Source organism: Bombus pyrosoma, linkage group LG6, assembly GCF_014825855.1.
Source record: "Bombus pyrosoma isolate SC7728 linkage group LG6, ASM1482585v1, whole genome shotgun sequence".
In the NCBI taxonomy this organism is placed as follows: domain Eukaryota; kingdom Metazoa; phylum Arthropoda; class Insecta; order Hymenoptera; family Apidae; genus Bombus; species Bombus pyrosoma.
In genome coordinates this window covers 15,526,936-15,541,499 of record NC_057775.1, presented here as the reverse complement: position 1 = coordinate 15,541,499, position 14,564 = coordinate 15,526,936, and the positions used below count along the sequence as shown (strand labels likewise).

General features: G+C 41.2%; 1 protein-coding gene across 4 annotated transcripts in view; it reads left to right on the top strand.

The window, feature by feature from the left end:
- LOC122568332 (zinc finger protein chinmo) overlaps positions 1-14,564 on the top strand; it is a 77,206-nt gene that overhangs the window by 16,228 nt on the left and 46,414 nt on the right. For 3 of the 4 annotated variants that reach the window (XM_043727965.1, XM_043727966.1, XM_043727963.1), the window contains exon 2: positions 4,398-4,622. In XM_043727965.1, the coding sequence (XP_043583900.1) occupies positions 4,505-4,622 (118 nt within the window). In that variant the 5' untranslated portion in view covers positions 4,398-4,504. Of the gene's footprint in view, positions 1-3,839; positions 3,964-4,397; positions 4,623-14,564 lie in introns of those variants that run through there. The other variant, XM_043727967.1, reaches the window with a different exon arrangement.

Sequence of the window (14,564 nt, the reverse complement as noted above, 5' to 3'; positions counted from 1 at the left end):
TATGAACCGTTCAGAAGCCACATCAGGTCAACTTCATAAATTATGAAATACTATTACACTGGTTTTCAAGCTTATCTTAGAACTTAACATTCTTTATGTCATTTTCTCGCCATGAATGAACTTATGCAAATACGTAATATTAATCTTCACTTAATAAAAGCACTGATATCACGTGACAAATACTATAATTATCAAAATTAAGTTTCCCTTGTTTCACCGTTTTCAAGCTGGAACAACGTTCCGAACAGCCCCGATCTTCGTATAGGGAAATTGTTTGGAAACTCGTAGCAGAAAACTCGATGGCTATCGCTAAGCGCCACGCAGCAATGCCTCGAGCGGCTGAATTTCCATCTACCTTCTCTCTCGCTCGCCCTTTCCCCACTCGTTTTCATACCCCTTCCTTTCATTACTCTCTGCTGTTGCGTCCGCCTCTGTCCCTCTCGATGGCTCTCTGACAGTTTCTCTCTCTTGTCTCCCCACGACTCCTACGCTTTTTCCCCCTTTACTCTTCTATCCCCTCACGAGGCTCGACGCCTCTTGCACGCACGCAATGCCAGAGCAGGGAGTGCACACTAAATTTTGGCGGACCAGGAACGTATATAGCCTCGCTTCGCGATGGTGTCATCCTATGGGCGTGGGTTTCATAAATTATCCCCTCGGTGGTGTTTTGACGAACGATGGTAGATAAGAATCTTTGACGTTCTTTATGAGGTTTTGTCACTCCCCTGAATGAAAACCTCGAAACTAGCTGTATACGATTCATTTTCACGCCAACGTTAAAATATTAGCTGTGTTTTATCTTCAAAATACTCGAATAATTGAAAATTTTCCAAACGTTTCGCTCATAAACGTCTGACCATATATCCGTCTGAGCAATATTGGTCCATTCTACTTAAACGTTCCTTCGTAATACGGAAATTTTCCTCGTCAGTTTAGTAATATAATCCTTGCGCTTTCGTCGTACATATACGTTAATCGATGAATTGAACAACGCGTTGACACAGTACGAAGAGTGGATTCGCGCAATAAAGCTGTAACAAAATTCCTCATCGAAAAGCGTGATAGCAATAGCGATAAAGCAATGAAGACGTTTCGAGTCTACGATTCGCGGCTCGTTTTCGTCTAACTGACTCGTATCATCGGAAGGGTTATTGTCAGACCAGAGAATGACGCGAGACGGTCATTTCGTTCCGATTCACTCAACCGCTCGTAAATTCTCTTCGTGACCTCGACTCGAACGCGTCCGTATGGTTGCGCGACTCAACCGACGCCAATATACCACGGGGCGTAACTGCAATTTCAAGAACCGTGAACACCTTACGTCTTCTTTTGACGTTTCTCCTTCGTGAATCTTCTTTCAAGAAATCAGCCTCGTTACATAAGGCGTGGCACGCGTGTGCGTTGAAGAATGTCGTGTGCACACTTGTTCATCGAACTCTTTACGTAGCCGCTTCTGTTTGCCTTTCAAGTTTCGGCAAAGCCAAAGATAAATACTCATGGTCCTCGATGCTCAGTTTGGCGGTTCGAGCATTCGATAAATTAATGGACAGTTTGTTACACCGCTCTAATCTCTGACTTCGAATAATTCGCCATGACGAGCAAACGAAGGCTCCCCGATGCCCGTGTCTAGTGTGAAAGTAGCAAATTGTACACCTTGAAAATCGGATTCGTTGCGCTTCATTTTCGTAAACAGACGAATTCTGCTGAGTAACGCGGTCGTTTCGTAACCTAACCGTGCTAACACGCCATTCAGATATCTTTAGGGGCGTTAGATTCTTTTGTAGAATTCACTGGATAGTAAGAAATATCGATTAGAAACTTGCGATATTGGCCTACGATCGAGGAACTTGGAATCAAGCGATGATTTCGGAAAATGATCGCTTTTTTCCCCCTTAATTCCTACACTTTTAAGTTAAACGAGAGTTAACAAATATTTATTTGGAATTTTTCTGTCTTTCTATTAATACGTGATAAATAAGCGACTAGTAACTAATAACTTGTGGCATTTAGAATTGCGAAAGACCGTTATCGAGGTTATTATTCTATATAAATTTCATTTTGTAATATTCCGCTGATATTAACATTCTGTTCCGTAACTTGGAATATGTTATAACACGGTTGCTATGGAAACAGTGGGTTGAATTAGAAACATTTCGTAATGATCTTAATCATAGACATAAATTTCAACGAATGTCTACCAATACCTTTGAATATAAAGCTTGACAAAAGATCGTATCGTTCGATCAGATCGTTAGATTAATTAGATCGGAAGATTAGAAGCGATCCTTCCCTCCAAAGCAGTCAGCGGAGAAGAAAAGTCGAAAAGACGTGGAAGATGCATCCGCGGCCGGTTCTGCATAGTTCACAGCCGATTAAACTTTCCGTGGGACAGTGACGTAATAGCGTGGCCGTGGTAACGAAGGCGACCGTGCAACCGTGATCCCTTCCACGCTCGCGGCGTTCTTGCCGAGTGGCGCCACGTTTCCGCGTTTCGTCCCTGGCACGTGTTAGATTAGAAAGTGGCGGGGATGCGTGATACCTTAGAAGCGTTAAAGGGGGATATATGGGATCGTAGAGGAACGACAAAGAAACAATGACAGGGAACAAGACGAAACCCTTTGAACGAGAAAGACAGCGACAGAAGGTGGCAAGGGGAATCCGGCGAGGATCAACCATGAACAAGCAGAAGAGAGAAACAGATAAATACTGAGAGAGATAGAAACTAGAAATAACAGAGAGAGCGAGAGAGAGAGAGAGAGAGAGAGAGAGAGAAAGAGTTACCACGCGAACTGAAGTTCTACTAGCCTTAAGCAATCTCGCCCCACCCCTCTTCGAAAAAGTCGAATCTTACTTCCCCTACTCCTGGACGTTTCTCCTTCGGTTCCTCTCCTCCCACCTACGCGACCTTCCCTCTTCTTCCACTCGTGCCTACCGCCACCCGGCCCCCCGAAAGTACACCGAACTCACACTATTTCGTCTAACCGCATTTGCATCGGCACCGATGACCCATATTCACGTTCTTTCCTCCGCGACACCACACCATCGACGTCTTCGATCCTCCTTCTCTCTTCTGCCACCGGTTCCTTCTACTACTCGTACACACGTCGATCGCGTACGATCCTCCCGCGCGCGTACATCGTCGTCGTCGTCGTCATCGTCGTCGTTGTCGTCGTCGTCGTCGGGGTCCTCACCGTCGTCGCGGCTATCTGTTCCTCTACCGCTCGCTACCAGTGAGTAGAAAGAAGATAGAGAAACGAGCACGCGTGCACGAGTAACGGAGAACGAGTCAGTGAGAGCGTACTTCACGGTGAAGGAGAGAAAGAGACACGCGACGACGGACAGTTACGCGTGATTCGTTCCTGCGAGTCGCGACGATGCGCGATGCAAGTCGGTGACTCGATTTCGGCCGGCTAAGACCAAGTAAACTCGGCCCAGTGTATACGCGACCAGTGTTCCGATACACTACGAGAGCATCACGCCGAGGGAGCACGCGACTTTCGTTTCAATTTCATCTTTCACTGCGTTGCCTGTCTTTTTTTTTTTTCTTCGTTCACTCGTTCGTTATTCAAACGTACGCTTTGTAAATCAAAGTTATCCGGTTGCGTTTCGTAACGTTTCGTTGTACTGTGTCCGTGGCTCGAAACAGGGAGCATCAAGTAGAATCAGTGAGATCGAGGAACACTTTTGGAGGATCATGTGCCGCGTGAACACGTGTACGCGAGACCGGTGCGCAGAGTACTGCTGTCGCTCTGTTCAGTGAGTTCGAGCCAGCTCGTGACTCGTAAATCGGCAAAAGTGATTCGTACTAATCGAGATACGAGCGTGCATCGTGTGATCCCGAAGTGGGTGTCGCGGATATTCGAGACGTGTACACAGATTATCGCGAATGGTGCGCTATCATCGATGCATCGGTGTCCCTGTTGAGGCTGTATCGAGCGGATGGTAATACGGTCCTGAGCATCGGTAGGTTTCGCTTCGGCTTTTATCGCTCGTATCACGGAAATCCGGTTAGAACGTTCCATGACACGGTGTAGAGTACAAGCAACTTGCGGTTAGCCAACTGATTCGATTCGATGATTCGCATCCCCGGTGTTTGCTCCATCGATCTCTCGAGCTGGTGAATTACCCGTTGCCTTGACGATCGCTGGGTTACAGACTCGTCTATGGATCGTAATATTTCGTCGATAACACGATTGCTCTCGGATGGATATTGCGACTTGTATCGTGACACCGGGAACATTTCCAAGATTTGACGCGTATTCAATAGAGCTGTTATCGTAGACGACGGTTACGCTTTAAGATACTGCTGTAAATGTTTTGATACATAGTGTTTTATACGCTGATTTTATATGTATGAATTGTTGATGGTTTATAAAGGAAGATTGCTTTCTGTACAGTTGGACGAACTGTTGGGCACGAGCGCGATCAAGAAGGAAAATACCTACTTGAAGGTGGCAGAAACAGGGGTGGAGAAGGTCACGGGGTCGGGCCTAGGGGTGGCATCATGGACTCTCATCAGCAATTCTGTCTCAAGTGGAATAGTTTCGGTAGCAACCTAGCGACAGCGTTCTCGAATTTGTTCAAAAGCGAGAGTCTTACCGATGTCACCCTATTCTGCGAGGGTAAGTTTCACTCGTATATTACTTACAATTAACATGTTTGTACTTGAGCAGCTATCTTAAAGATTCGGCAATTTCATCTACCTTATATATTATCACGATATCTCGTTATGTATAAAAGAGAATCTCGAGAATGTATAAAAACACGATGCAACGGCAATGTACGCACACAATCGTCTTCGGAATGTTATACCTTCTCAAATCAAAGTTGTCACTGCACGTTTCGATAAATCGAGTATTAACTGTCAGTTGGTGTCGTTGAATCGTAAACGACACGTAATGGTATCAGTAAAGTTACTTAATTTCAGAATACATAGACTACACATTCGTTTTAATCCATATCCCGTATTCCACGCGATAAGAACCATCAACGAAATCTCTCGCGTAAAATACAATGCAAAGATGGAAATTAAATAACCGGGCCTAAATCTAATTCGACTTTGCGATCATTTGTAAACCGACCAAGAGCCAAACGCGACTTCCACCAATCCATTTATCAATATCGAGCGATTGCAGTGACGACGCGATATTCGAACAGCAACCACGTTTCCCTGTCTTATCAGTCAACAACAAAATCTAAAATTCGCTGAAAGAAACGGTCGTTTTCGCACGTGGCCGGAAACCATTCGCACCTCCAATGTCTGACCAAAGCGACGCCATCACTCCTTGCGCGCGAACACGCTCTCACCTGCCGACCTCTGTGCAAACGTATGCAGGCGGTCGCACGATTCGCGAGCCGGTGCACGTGTGCGGCTGCAGGCGAAGTGCAGCGGCGGCAGATTGGCCCGCCTCCTACCCCTGTTTCACCCAATCACGCGGGGCGAGTCACCACTCGCGCAGAGTCAGTCGGCGTGCATGCGAATCTCTGCCAGCCTTGCACATCGTTCTATGTATACACCGTATATACGTATACGTATCGTAGCAAGCGGATACACGCGCGTGCAGCGTGCTACTGGTGCGCGCGATTTCCCCCAGTGCGAATGCAACATTCTTACAGATTCGTCGCGCGAAACCGCAGTTCGCGGTGAGCCGCGGTGCAATCCACTCACGCTTGCATTGCGTCGTTCCTCGTGCGTGTGGTACTCGTATCGTACTCGTATCGATCGCTACGATGCATCCGACTGATTGTTCGTGAATCTCGCCGAGAGTTTCTTCAAAAATTTCTACAGAATTTATGAAGAATTCGTCGGGGCGATTCGTAGAGAGTCTGCTTAGAAGTTCGCACGGGATTTGCAAAGAATTCGTGTAATTACGAGTATGAAAACAATTCGTGGGAAAATATCGTGAAAGTTGTATAAAGAATTCGTCGATTCGTAATCATAAAAATTCATGAAACAGGTAATTCCTAAAGAATCGATCAAAGAATTCGTATAAAACGGAGAAAACGGAGAATTCGTGGAATTATATAGTTAGAAGATATATTCATAGAATGATCGATAAAGAATTTATAAAGAATTCGTTAAAAAGTTCGCTGGGTCAAAATAGGTATTTTATCTGTGCCTGGAGAATGAACGTTTCGATCGAGTGGATTGTTTTAATTTATCGCCACGCGTGTCCCGTTTATGCAGCCACAACAGTGTGGTTTCCGGGCCTAAAATAACAGACGCGGATATACATCTTAATTGATAATGGATCGCGTTGATGCAACGGTATTTCGTCACTGGTTTCCCTTCGAGCGGAATTCGTTTTGGTGTTTCTGTGATGCCTAGTCGTCGTAGCATGGTTGTTTAAATGTGCATCATTTAACGAAAAGATACCGGCGTCTGATTTCGGTGATGCGTTAAATAAACACGTGTCTCGTGTGACGTAAATATTTGACACGACTGGATTAACATAATCGTTTAGAGTGCACTGCAGCGATTTCCTCTATCTATATTACGTGTTATAAATTTAAGTATCGCGCTACGTTCTACGTATTGTATTCTATGCATCGAACAAAAGAAGATAATAAAATGGCTCCTGTTTAATTTAGATACCATTTGACTTCCTAAGTAATGCGGCCTATGCATCGAACAAAAGAAGACAATAAAATGCTCGATGATACCTGCATATTTATGCAGTTCGTATGTGAAATAGAAATGCGTCACGAGGGCAGTCATTATTGCACGATCTTGTTCATATTTACACTGCTAAAAATTGACTCACCGTGTGCAACGAGTTATACGCGGAGCGAAGACCACCGAGGCTCCGCGATTGCGACGTCAATAAATTTCGGCATAACTTATCAGCCACAATGATAACGCTGCTGTAAGCCAACATACGAAACTAGATATTTCTTCTGTTATCAACTTTGCTGGATAAAAAAGAATGTGCAACTTTCGAGACTCGTGCTCGAGTTCTTTCTAATCTTCGATGTCATGCCCTCGTAAACATATTGATCAAGCAATTTATATGTACATACATTGAAACGATCCGAATCATCGGAATCTTGCGTGTATAACGTGTCACGCTGCATCGACGCTGCAGTACCGTTATAAATTCTATTGTCGAATACAGAAGTATGAGTGAATGGATATTGGTGTCACACCGACTCAGAGACGGCTAATGTCGTCCCGTTAACTGCAGCACGTAGAGAAAGTTGTGAGTTGTAGATCGACCGATTAATCACTATCACTCGCGAAGACCGCAGAACCGTTCGCTTAATTGGTTAGTTAGCCCACCATGTGCCATCGAGTTGCTTTTTTCCCTATGATGATCGTAAGAGCTATGTGGATCGATCGAAACGAGACTAGCTGCGCCTGGTCTTCTTTTATTTCGAATGGTAACATAATCGATCGACTGTTGTGTGGTGGAAATTCTAATAGCGTGATATTATCCATAGGTACTTGATTTCCCTGAATTTCGTTTCAACGATCAGGAATTTGGGATAGACTCTTTAGGAAAGTTGAAATTCTAAGAAAATTTGGATATATCCTCTATCGGATGTCATTAATTAGGTGTATTTTTCTAATATTTCCTAATAGTTCGCTATTTTCCTGAAATTAATGGATAGAATTGTTTGCTTTTGATTATCGATATTGACATCTCTGTGTGTAATATGTCACTTATAGAAATTTTATTGTACTCGTTAAGATTGTTTCGTAAAGCGAATATCGGCGAAAGACGAGCCAAAAAGTGTAGTGGAAATAATAACAGAAATCGTAATTAGTCGACATGCAGTGACCGATGAAATGGACAGTCTTCGTAAGAATCGCAATTACCCAATTACGTATCTTCTGACATATCGAACATGTAATCGAAATCGTTCCACCAATATCAATCTTCTTTGCTTCCCTCTGAACATCTCTACAAATTCATCTGTTACAGTTAGGCCATTTTTTCGCGACAAATTCTCAACATGCAACTAGCGTCAATGTCGACGTCGGACAGCTAAAGTCCAACCGCGCGATTCGCGATAACCTTCGCTGGCCCCGAAACGGGTGGACACTTCCGAAACGGACGTTTTTTACATTTGTACGCGACGCGATATGAATTTTTGTTCGCGCGTGCAACGAGCTACCCGACTGTCCCTATTCCCCTTACGGTCTCGTTTCCTCCGACGAACGCTGGATTCTCCTTTTCTAACGCTTTCTCTCTAGTCCACACGCGCGCGTCCTGATTTCACGAAAACAGCCTCTAACGCGTTATGCCTAGTGGAACAGTTTCTTTGAAACGAAGGGAAAGGAGAAGTTTCCTTTCCAGTCTCTCCCGTGGAGTTCTAACGAAGGTTGTAGAATCTGCTCGCCTCGTTGGGGAAGGTGGACGAAAGTCGACGAAAATCCGTACTCGCTCGTTCCTCCACTTCGATGGGGAGAAACAGGGAGGAGTAACTCGATGCTTTGTCGCCTGGAGTGTGGTCTTTCTGCTCGTGAAGCTAGAGAGGGTGAGAACCTAAAAGGGAGGTCGGTAGATGGGAAGGGTTCAAGGACGACGAAGTTTGCTGTCGAGGAAAAGGGAGGTAAGAACGTAGCGTGCTCCAAGGATGAGATCGTGTGGTTGAGCAATGCGTATGCTCGTGTGGTTTAGATGTGTGCGCATGTACGAATGTATGTTCTTATATATATGTAAGTACATGTATGTATGTATATATGCATGTATGAATGTATCTTAGTATACATACGTATGTATGTGTTTGAAAAATTCGTAAGGAGATTTGCTTTATTTTTAGTATTTTACGTTCCTGGACACGTATAATACGGATGAAATAATAGATTCATAATGAAATGCTTAGAAGATAAAAGCTGCGAAAAGCATATAATTTATATAATATACTAAATGATAAAGTCGGTTGGTAATACTTACGGCTGACAGTGTATGTAAGAATATGTATGCGTATGTATGTCGATGCATATGTATACATATATACATACCAGTGCTATGCGCACAGATGTATGTAATCGCTGGAAGATCCAAAGGAAGCAGAAAGTAGGTCTGGGTTACAGTTAGATCTAACAGTCTTCTTCACGGTCTTCTTCAACCGTATAGGCGATGCATACTGTTTCAAACGTATCGGCATGTGGTATACGCACTGGCACGCAGCACACATATATTCGTATTTTTATATGTATAAATGCGTGGGATGTTGCGTATCTTTCGAGCTTGCGAGTAACTTGTGGTAGAATTTCTGATCGAACTTGGAACGTTGAATATAGAGATGGATTAGGCGTGGAGTTAAGATAGCAGAATTAAGATTGTTATTCGCTTCGTTTTCTGATCCATTGTTATTATGCTTCATACGTTTGCTTTGCTTTACAACGTTCTTTGTTTTCCTTTCGATAGAGCCTGCTTTAATAATGGGATTATTAATTGTTGTTTAGAAAATTAGTAAGCATGTAAACACTTGATACATCGAGTTTAGTTCACAAGGCACATTGATCAACCCCATAAATCGAAAAACAAAGAACGACGATAACGTCACAGACATTATTTTTTAGATGTACTGTGAAATCTCGCATTACTTGTGTCATCTTCTCGTAATAAATGAACTCGTGGAAGTAGATACCTAATCTATTTCCAGAATAGTGAATGTTAATCGTGTACATATTTAATGAAATTGAGAAACTGATTAAAGGTGAAGTCGATCAATATTGTAGAATCGAAAATAAATGTAGCGCATAAACGTATGGTTTATATTGGTATTGATTCAGCGTTGGAAGTTGCATAACATATCAAGGCGAAAGATAAGACTCGAGTACATAAATCTTTCGCCGTAAGAAATGTGTCAAGCACGAAGTAGGAACACGTGTATCTGCGATATGAAAATATTCGGGCAAAAATCGAGAATAAAAAAAAGAAAGAAGAGACGAATTACATAGAAATCGAAATTTACAAGCGTTATCAACGAAACGCGAGAAAGTATGCTTGTGAGCTGTGTGCGCGCCCGCGCGATCAATCGCTTCTGTATATGTGTGTAACGTTACAAGATTATACGGAGTGTGCAAGCGACACGTGGAACGTTAGGCCAGGAACATTCATATACCGTTTGTTAGTGTCCGAGCGGAACTATCCCGGACGCTGTCCTTAGATGCGAAAGGCGGCTTCTTATGCGGCCATCGCGACCAAAATTCATTTGAATATGACCCAAATAATTGCATCTCTTTTCATGCGATACGTGTGGCTTCTTAGAGTACGCGTCTAATAATTTTTCATATTATTAGAGAGCTAAGGAAATTTCTTAATTGAGCGAAAGCTGCTTGTTTTAGCGACAGAATCTTCTCCTTTTGTACGCGATTATTCCTGCTAAAGATATCAATATCAAGTGAAGTCGTTTTAGCGCCGTCGAATATTTTTTCTCTATTCGTTGCTTTTTACGTGTTGTGAACCGTATAATATAAGGTCATGGCATAGTTTTATGTAAATATAGCATTACTGTTCTTCTTACGTTATAGTTACACGCAACGAACAAACAAGCCTTCTTTCGTCGTTATTTATCTCCGAAAATATTATATTATTAAATATATACGTATATAATGCTACCTATCCAAAAAAAAAAGAGAAGCGAATCTAAAAATCTGTAAAATATTCAATTTCAATAATTTCTCGAGTGTAAGAAGCAAAATGAATGCGAGTTAAATTTCTTGCAAATCATGATTTTAACTAATTTATAACATCTATAAAGCAAACCAGTCATAATTTCATAATTATAAACCTCCTTCCACATCGTAAATCCATTAAAAACCTAAAATCCAGCAATCTTAGTCATTCTGAATATTCATAACACAATAATTTCCAACAGAGGAAATACATTAGCCGCGTATCGTTATTACGCGACACGAAATCTTTCCGCCAGATTATATTTCGAGCGTAGAGAGCGTGATTTGTCCAAATCCACGACGCGACGTAGTCGCCGCGATACGAGCCGTTGTGGACGATTATCTTTCGAGATCAATCGTTGTTATTGGGTCACTGTGTTTAGTGCAACGCGATAACGCGTGGGCAGACACAGTTCCGAGCGGCAGCACGGTATCTGGGTGAAGCAAAAGGGTCGACCATAAGCAGGAAATTAGGCCGTGTCGTTGGTTCGCCGCTGTGTGTTGCAACCAGAACTCGAAATGACGCACGCGGAAACACGCACAGATGCGTAGCCACCGTGCGTGGCTGCATGTGGATACGTCGTGAGAACGCGACACATCCTCTGTCCTATGAAATCCATATGTTTTACAAATTTTCATCCGCTATGAAATATCGCTTCTTATTACTATACTGCGTTTCAGGCCTGGAAATGTTTGTTCCAGCGTGAAGCACGAGTTATATCAGCTTTTATTATTTGTGGATTCGACTTTATCGATAAATTTGCCGTTAGAAAGAGACAAACTAGATTTATGTAATACTGTTTACGAATTGTAGCTATCCGTGTGATGGTGATGTTTGTTGTACCGTATGTACGATTGTGACAATCGCACGAACTAACCATTTCTCTGTTCGATAGAGATTGAAAACGTTTGATCATGGAATTTCTTGGATAGTAGACAATTTTCGATTCTCTCGCAACGTGCTTATAATTTTTCTGGATATATTATAATCAGTTAGTCATCATCTTAAAGAAGGAAGTAGTGTTCTAGGATGACTAATTCAGTAAACGATATTCGTATGCATAACATTATATTATCGTCAAGATAAATTTCATTAATGTCGAACAGTTCCAGAGTTCCTTATATACTTATATAATTTATTTTAAAAGAAATACTGGAGACTGCTTGTAATATGGTGTTAAATTAACGACAAGTTATACGAGTCTTTGGTAATTCGCATCGGATCGTCGCTATTCAAGTTCTTCAGAATTCACGTTCATTGATCGCGTACGATACACGCACGCCTTCTAACCGTGCACAAAAATAAAATAAAACGCGCGTTATCTGGTCGATAAGGCTGTTCGAACGCAGGTACACTTCCGCTATTTGAATTTCGAACGGCGATTCAAAAATATAAAGAATCCTCGGTTGAACGTAACACGCTGTTGCTATTTTTATTCGCGAACATAAAGAGGTCTGTGTCCGGACTCTACGTTCCAAGCCGATTTTCTTCAGGAAAATCGTAGAGAATCGTTTAAATAAATACTTTCTATTATTCTGCGGGAAATATTCAAAATTTGCAGATATTTTTTAACCAAACCAGAAATATGTTTGGTTAATTGTATCATTGAATTGCTTTTATTAACCCTGGTATATATTACCTTATCAATCTTGTTACATCTATTGGATCATTTTCTATCTCTAATTGTCTTTTTATTGTTGAAACATCCCTCAGTTTTGAAGAAAATATAAAACAATCGTTATTTTAATTATAATTTGATTCCAGATACAGAGAATACATATTTACTGTAAATTTTTAACATTTTAGTGAAATTTATAGTATACCACAACTATATTTGACAGTTTACTTGATTCTCTAGTGGTTCATTGTCAAAGGGTCGAAATGTTCAAAATCCTTTCGTTTGTTGAAACGAAACACATAAAATTTTTATATTTATTTATTAAGTGCGCTCAGCTTGCTTAAGTATATAACTGTATTAGTTTAAAAAATATAAAAAATATGAGAAATATTGGTTACCTGAGCGTAAAATAGAAATATGAAACGTAGTCTAGGAACGATCGCAAATCATGTATAGTCGAGTACAAAGAAGGTTTCAGAAACTCGATGTACGACCGATATAAAGGGGACAACCGAGAAATGGGGAGTGAACGTACTTGACTCGTAAACTCGAGAACTCAGTGAAGCAAAATATACTTCTTAGAGTCAAGGTTAGCTCTGATGCAACAGGATGCCGGCCATTGACATCGTGTTCCGTCCTCATCAATTCCTACTCGTGCACGTGCTAGTAATTCACAAACTTTTCTGCGACGTATTTATCTTTTCACGTTATTGCGTACTAATTAAAAAGTCTTTTGACTATCAATGAATTGTGTAATATTTTAAATTTCCACGACGACACTACCTTTGGTGCCTTTCACATTTGGATGAAATATCTTATTTTCAAGATATTTTTTATCATTTCTATGTATTTTTCGTGGAATTAATCAGGAAATATGTAATCAATGTAATTCTTTCTATTTTACTCAACGAAGAATATCATTTTTTTTTCTATCAGGTAGATATACCTACGTTAGAAGTATAACTTCACTTGACTCCGTATAATTTTATCTTCGACTCAAAATAATCCAAAGCCATTCGACTTCTTATCGAATATCAAAAATACTCCATCTTCAACCTTTTACGTATACTTAATCACTTAATCATATATCTCTTATTTATTTCAAATTGTATCACATTCCTTTGATGTTTATTATACTCAAAAATCGTATGTCCGATCACTTAATGAGAGTAACAGAACATCAATTCGCTTAAGCAACAAGACGACGTATCAATTTGATGAAATACAATTATAATTCAGCTTTCAAACGCGATCAAATCGTTCGTCGGTGGTTCAAATATTTTGTCGTTGCTTTCACAACATCTCGCTCCTCTCGTCTGGTTCTCCTCGTGCAGGCATAGTGATTAATTGAGTCGGCCCATCTAATAGGTGAAATGCTAAAGTCCGATACCTTTCTTTGAGATTGCTCGCTCGTTAATCTATTCTCTGTTCGCGCAACGCGATTTGTCAATCCTGTTGCGAGGCTCTTCTCTTGCCGATTTGTTGCTTCTATTAGAAACGTGACGACCATAACCAGCCAGCGTTCACCGATTTCGCAGTAGGGAAGTTTCGAAGGTAAGAATTCCTGGAATATTATAGCCGAGGATAAAAGTACCGTAATCATACAATTACTCGCGAAACCAGTATATTTCTCTCTCTTAAAACGACGATGGACGTTAGGAGCGAAATGCAAAGTACGTGATTTGCAGGATTCACGTTGGTTTCGGTCTTACCTGGCTTGCGTTCAAAGGAAAAACATAAGTTTGATAGTTTTGTTTGTGCGCTCCAGAAAGGCGTTCTTAGAAATCTATTCTCTTTATCATTTTTATGCAGGTTAGCGTATTTGAAATTATCGCCTCGATCTATGGTACAAAGACACAAGTTCTGTATCGAGTTGTTTCGAATAGAATTTTCATGATTTTATGTAGCAATATCCTGTTCTTATATGCAACTATGGTAGTTTACATTCACTTCTTCTCTTGCTTCGTAGAACTTTCTCTTTTCTCATATAAAGAAACCTCTTTCGAGAAACTGCTACAATCATCGATTCTAAATGTAATATTATTTTTGATTAAATATAACATTTTTCTTATTTAAAAACTCGATTATTTCAATTTTCATGGTAAAGAAAGTATAAAGCACCAACTGTAGAATTCAGCAAGAGAAAGAATATTTTTTTAGAAGTGATTGCCATAGCCTACGTTTCGTGAACAATCGCAATCGTTCGAGCATCGAGGCTGGAAAACTGAATATGGAACGCGTGGAACTATGGGTGATTTCAAGGCCTCTGGCATTTGTTAGTATTACAAGGCAAACGCAGAGTTGCGAAACTTCAC